Source organism: Schistocerca serialis, chromosome 7, assembly GCF_023864345.2.
Source record: "Schistocerca serialis cubense isolate TAMUIC-IGC-003099 chromosome 7, iqSchSeri2.2, whole genome shotgun sequence".
Lineage (NCBI taxonomy): Eukaryota > Metazoa > Arthropoda > Insecta > Orthoptera > Acrididae > Schistocerca > Schistocerca serialis.
The window spans coordinates 346,627,568-346,633,567 of NC_064644.1; the positions used below are offsets into that span (position 1 = coordinate 346,627,568).

General features: G+C 36.3%; 1 protein-coding gene across 1 annotated transcript in view; it reads left to right on the forward strand.

The window, feature by feature from the left end:
- The window catches only part of LOC126412619 (peroxisomal membrane protein PEX16), a 47,653-nt gene extending 42,980 nt beyond the window's left edge, over positions 1-4,673 (forward strand). Inside the window, exons 4-6 of the mRNA XM_050082289.1 lie at positions 2,417-2,535; positions 3,422-3,525; positions 4,043-4,673. Coding sequence (XP_049938246.1) covers positions 2,417-2,535; positions 3,422-3,525; positions 4,043-4,292 — 473 coding nt within the window. The 3' untranslated portion in view covers positions 4,293-4,673. The remainder of the gene's footprint in view (positions 1-2,416; positions 2,536-3,421; positions 3,526-4,042) is intronic.
- The last annotated feature ends 1,327 nt before the right edge of the window (positions 4,674-6,000 follow it).

Below are 6,000 nucleotides of genomic sequence, written 5' to 3' on the forward strand. Positions count from 1 at the left end.
AAAGATTGCTTTGCAGCTGTGATGGAGGAAAAAAAACACTTTTTGTTTGGAGGTTATGTAATGTGGACAAAATGTGGTTTTAAACATATAAACAAAATGAAAGAAAAACCTGAAAATCATGAGAAGTCAAAGAAGCAGGTTGTAGTTTCACTGTCACTTTTAGGAACTGCTAGTATTAAGGAGAAACTTAGTGCTACATACTGACCTTCAATGAGAATAATATAAAGTTCAAAAAGAACATGAAATTTTGTCCAAAATAGTACACCAAATTTTCTTTTGTAGATACGCCCTTACATGGACAAGATGAAAAGACACTTCAATAAATCTAGCTGTATTTAGAGTAAAACTTATTAGTAATTTGTGCATCACAATTATGTTCATAGTTGAAGAATTGCTTAGAAGCCGGCCGAAGTGGCCGTGCGGTTAAAGGCGCTGCAGTCTGGAACCGCAAGACCGCTCCGGTCGCAGGTTCGAATCCTGCCTCGGGCATGGATGTTTGTGATGTCCTTAGGTTAGTTAGGTTTAACTAGTTCTAAGTTCTAGGGGACTAATGACCTCAGCAGTTGAGTCCCATAGTGCTCAGAGCCATTTGAATTGCTTAGAAACAAGTGCAAGGCTCAAAGGTGTTTCTAAGATGATTCTAAATGAGATACTTGACTGCCTGGTACATAGGAGATAAGGGCAAAAATTAAGGAAAAGCTCTCTTTGTAGCTCTCATGGCTGATGACACAAAATATGTTATGGAACACACACAAATAGTTCTTGTTCTACACTATACAGGTATACCAAATTGAATGGAGAAATATTTGAACATTTTTGAGGATTCATTATTCCAGAAAGTCAAACTGCAATGGCATATCAAAACATGTTTTACAATAATAGGAGATAATTCTTCAAGGAAACGGTAAAAAAACTGACAAGGCAAAAAGGCAGGAGTTAGAGCAAAAACCAAAGTAACGTATAGCAATGCACATTTCATTCACTGTTATGCACAACTATTTAATTTAATAATGAGAGATTAATGAAACAGTAGAATATTTTTTTCTGAAAGTTCTGGCTGTTGCAATATTCTTTCCAAGATCATCGTAATGAGTATCAATTCTCAAAAATCATTAGGATGTCAGCATTCCACATCCACCATGTACGTCCAAAGGAACTTTGCATCGTAATCATAATAACACAGGTACTGCAATATTGCATCTTCTAGAAGGTGCAACTTCAAAGTGCGAACTGTAAGTCAATTTCATGAAAATTTGCAGCCTTTAAAAAACAGGCTTACTGGAATTTAGTGACGTGAAATGCAGATCAAACCATTGCAGAAGTAATAGGAATTTTAAGCTACCTGAATGATGGTAATTTCAAGTTTTGTTTAGAGTTTGTTCATAAGATGATGCCTCATTTTAAAATGATTTGCAACCAGATACAATGTCAAAAAATTAGTGTGTTTAAAGCCAGTGAATATATAACAGTATTCAGAACTATTATTTTAGAATTAAGAAACTCAAAGTATTATGAGAATCACGCAAAGACTTTCATGATCAAAACTAAGGAAGTGTATGTGTGTGTTGATATAATGGACAGATGTTCTTCTACTAAACTCTTACCGGCTTCTAAATTGTCCAACAAGAAATGCTCCCAAATTTTAAGAGTGAACATCATACATGAGAAATAATGCTGACAGCTGAAGCATATCCTGTGATTGACAAAGAAAAGTTTGAAACTGAACTTAAAGTGTACTGCACATCTGATATTCATGAATATTGGAAATTAACTGAGCTGCTACATTTTATCTTGGAAAAAAATGTAGACATTGTTCTGAGTGAAATTATGAAACTGATTAAACTCCTCTTGACAGCTCGCATAACTACACAGAGGCAGAGAATGCTGCTTATCAACACTGGAAAGCACTAAGACGAAAAGATTATATGCTCATGCAGTGCGTTCAGTGGAGAAAAATTTTCTCAATGTCTTCCAGAGATCAGGAAGAAAATTATTGATCTTTCTGTGCAAATTTAAACAAAAAGAATGGATTTTCTTTTTAAGTGAGCAGATCAAGCTTGAACTGTATCAATTTAGGTTAAAGTAAGTAAAAATATTTGACTGTTCTTTCTGGATTTTATCAGGTTCCTGAATAAATTTTCTTTTTATATGTGTTTCGTTGCTTTTACACAATTTTAAAACAAAGGCTAAAAATTTTGTGGAGCAGTGCTCCCATTGGTTTTACCTATGATCCACCACTATAATCAGCATAATGGTACCTTCTGATTGGTGCAGTAACAGTCACAATAGCAACATACCAGCATGACATACTGAGGTGATGCAATACATTTGTTGATGTGCATATTTACTATTTGTGCTTTTAATTAATAACATTGTAAAATTTTGAAAAAGTAATTAATTATAATTTAACTTGCAGCTCCTCCAATTCATTTGAGAGACTGGAAGCCACTTAAATCAGTGCCAGAGAATGGGATATATGAACAGAATAGCCACAGTATTAGAGAAGTTCTGAAGAAGGAGACAGTGATAGCGGAGGTAAGAACTGAGTATAATGTTGTATTCTAGATAAAAATGCAAGTCATTGTAGTCAGCTTTTTTTTCATTTAACAGTATGGGCTATGGAACAGTATGCAACAGAAAATTTACAAATATAAATCAGCAACATTTTATGCCAAAAAATGTGTGAACAATGTAGGTCAACTGTGTCACAAATTATGTGTGTTTTTAAAGTGGTGTTAAGATGAGATGCCAGTGATGGGTGGGACATGAGTAACTTTCATTTAAGTCAATGTTTGTGCTGACCAGTGTGGATCCTGCACAGATATTAAACATCTAATTCATATTATAGCACCCTCTGTAAGATAACGAGACTTCATACTGCCATATTGTCATATTTGCAGATGCTTCAATGTTTACTGATTTATTGCTGTTGGAAACTAGTTTAACCCGTAACATGTATCCCCTTAGATCTACATAAGCCCTTCATGCAGATTTGTTTACAATTTGAGTGCATTCCTAATATTTTAACCCTTAGTTACCACGTACTTCTTTTCTTTTGGTAAGTGACAGGTTGTAGCACAAGAGAGCCTCACCATCATTGTGTTGCTTTTGTACTATCAGTAAAGAGTCACTGCAGAAATATCTTGTTTCATTGATATTTCCTGAGACTTAGCTACAGACTAATTGCATATAGTGTTGAATAAAGTGCTACTCTTTCTAAATAATTTGTTTGGCCCATAGCCATTTATATACCTTTGTGTGTGGTGCTCCTACACACTATATAAATTCCCAAAATAAGCCCCTGACATGATACTAATAAGTTACCTAATTGCACATGAATGTTATGGAGTTTCTTGTTCAGCTATTACTGGTTACTGGTTTTACCAATATTACACATTCATTGTTTCTCCTTTTTGAACAGGTTTTGTATATTGTTAAGCCTCTGATGCACCTTTACGCAATGTGGCGCCATGGGCCCAAATCCTGGAAACCATGGCTCATTTCACTGCTTGTTGATGTTGTCAGGTAAGACAATGCTACCTATTGTTGATACTCGTATAAGTTTTAATAAAATCAACCATCTGAGTTACCAAATTAGATTTAGTCACATAGATAGCATCAGTCTAAGTATTCATTTCACCACCTCCTCACACTGTTTGTCCTCATGGGCAGCTAGAAGCACATAGGGATTTTAATCTGTAAACTGTTGTCTTGTTAGTGCAGTTAATTCATTATCACCATAAGGAAGGTGGACTGATTGATTAGAGGGTCAAATTAAAGGATTTGTCTTCTTGCACACTTATCACATCACAATGCAACAGGTGTAACAGATTTCCTAAAGCTCATACAAGAAATATTATGGTAAAATTTTCCAAAATCAAATGGTGAAAGATACATTATTCTGATCTATGCAACTGCTGGCAGAACTATTTGCACAAGAGGAAAGGTGGTGAATCAAAGATGTAAAAGATAGTTACATTTCAACACCAATTATTTGTTGTAGATTTGTACATCTCTTTCAAAATACAATTTCTTTTTGCAGCTTGTGTGCCTACAGGAAGACAGTGCACAAACTTACAAGACAGCAGCGCATGGAGGTGTCACGCCGTGCCTTTGCTCTCGTCCTGTACATATTACGCTCACCTTTTTATGAGGCTCATAGCCGGGATCGTATACAATCTTTCCTGCATGCAATGTCAGAGACAGTTCCCCTGACAGGCATCTTGTGCAGACCTCTTGCACAGTACCTTCCTGTTTGGCAGGATACATATTTCTATGTGTGGTCCTCATAGGTGGTGTTTCTTGTGGTGTGATCTTATTTTGTGTGATTATTTCAGACTGTATGTGGTGGTTATTGTTACGGGGTATTATGGGCTCTTACTAATAAGCCAGTGAGTGATTGTGAATGTACATCGCACTGCAAAAAGTTATTTGTTTTATACTATCTTTTATACTAGAAATATATTTAGCAACAATTCAGTAGAAAGATCTAAAGTAACTATATAGACTGTTACTAGTTTAAAGACCATTACTACTTAAATTGCTCGACTGTGATAAATATAAACCCCAGAAATTTATTTGTTGAGCATAGTTCTTTTTCTACTGTCATGCTTGACCATTTTTATTTTGTAGTCCAAATTTGTAATAAGGAATAAATAAAACTGTAAGAACTACACAGTTCTAAAAGAAAAAAAACACTAATGAAAACTGAATTCTTGACTAAAAATGTGTGTAACATGTAGCCAACAATTTTGCACAACTTTCTATATTAATATGTAATATTGTTGAGCAGTAGACTTAAGATCTTTCTGCCAGTCCACCACTCGTGCTAATACATATTTCAAACCATGGTGCCTTATTTAAAGCTCCTTTAGAATTTAACCTCAAAAACTGTTCATATATAGCTACTAAATCTTTCATGATTATGAATATGATACTGCATTTTGAAGAACAATGTTCCATATGTACATGACAACCTCGAGTATAAGACCAACCTATTACTTTGTAGAGGCTTCTTGAGATTTCCTTATTTTTGACAGACTTGGGTTAATCAAAATGATGACTGTTTGATGCAAAGAAATGCAAGATCTACAAAAAAGTTAACACTGTGGCATGCCAACCGTGTACAAGGCAGCAAATGGTTAAAATATTCTATGTCCCAGAGCAAAACTACCTCACTTACATTATTGTGGTGTCAACACAAGGCAGGAGCAAAGAATAACATTTAATCACCGAGAGTGGGTCAGGGGAAAACGTAGCATCGGTGGTTCTGGCAAGCCAGACAGCAGATCTCAGTGGAAATGCAGTAGGCAGAACAGTTAGACAGGATCATGTCACCTATGTCATGCAATAAAAGAAATGTTACTGCCAACACAACAATGCATGCCAAGAGATTTTATGAACCAGTCCTATACTACAACAAACTCATTAGGCAAACACCATTGATACCTTTGTAATACAAAGACCTGTGCACTCATGACAGTTGATATCGGCTAAATATTCGCCGTTAATTCACTTTATAAATACCCCAGAATTTTAGCTTGAAAGGCAGTCAATCAGATGGACTGTTGGCACTCGTAATGATTGCACTCGATTCCCTGATTACAGTAACACAACTTCTGGCACAACTCTGTTGTAGATTTCCACATGCAACTGAGCAACGACAGGCACTACTAGGAGAGACTGGTACCTCACCATAAACACCAGTCACAAGAGTTCAACACCACTGCCTGCCACTAGCAGATGGATGGACCCAGGGGTCTTCACTATCATCCCAGTTCAGGACACCAGCATTCCTGATAATTCGGCAGACTGACCAGTGCCTACATGAACAGCAGGCCAAGATAGTTATACTACATGGCTACATGACAAGAGTCATCATTGTTTGATAGATGAAGAACAGCGTTGAGCGGGCAGGGTCAGAGGAACTTACTAGATTGGTGTGTGTAAGTCCAAAACATATGCCACCTTCCCTCACTGCAGGGGCGTTGGGATATGGCG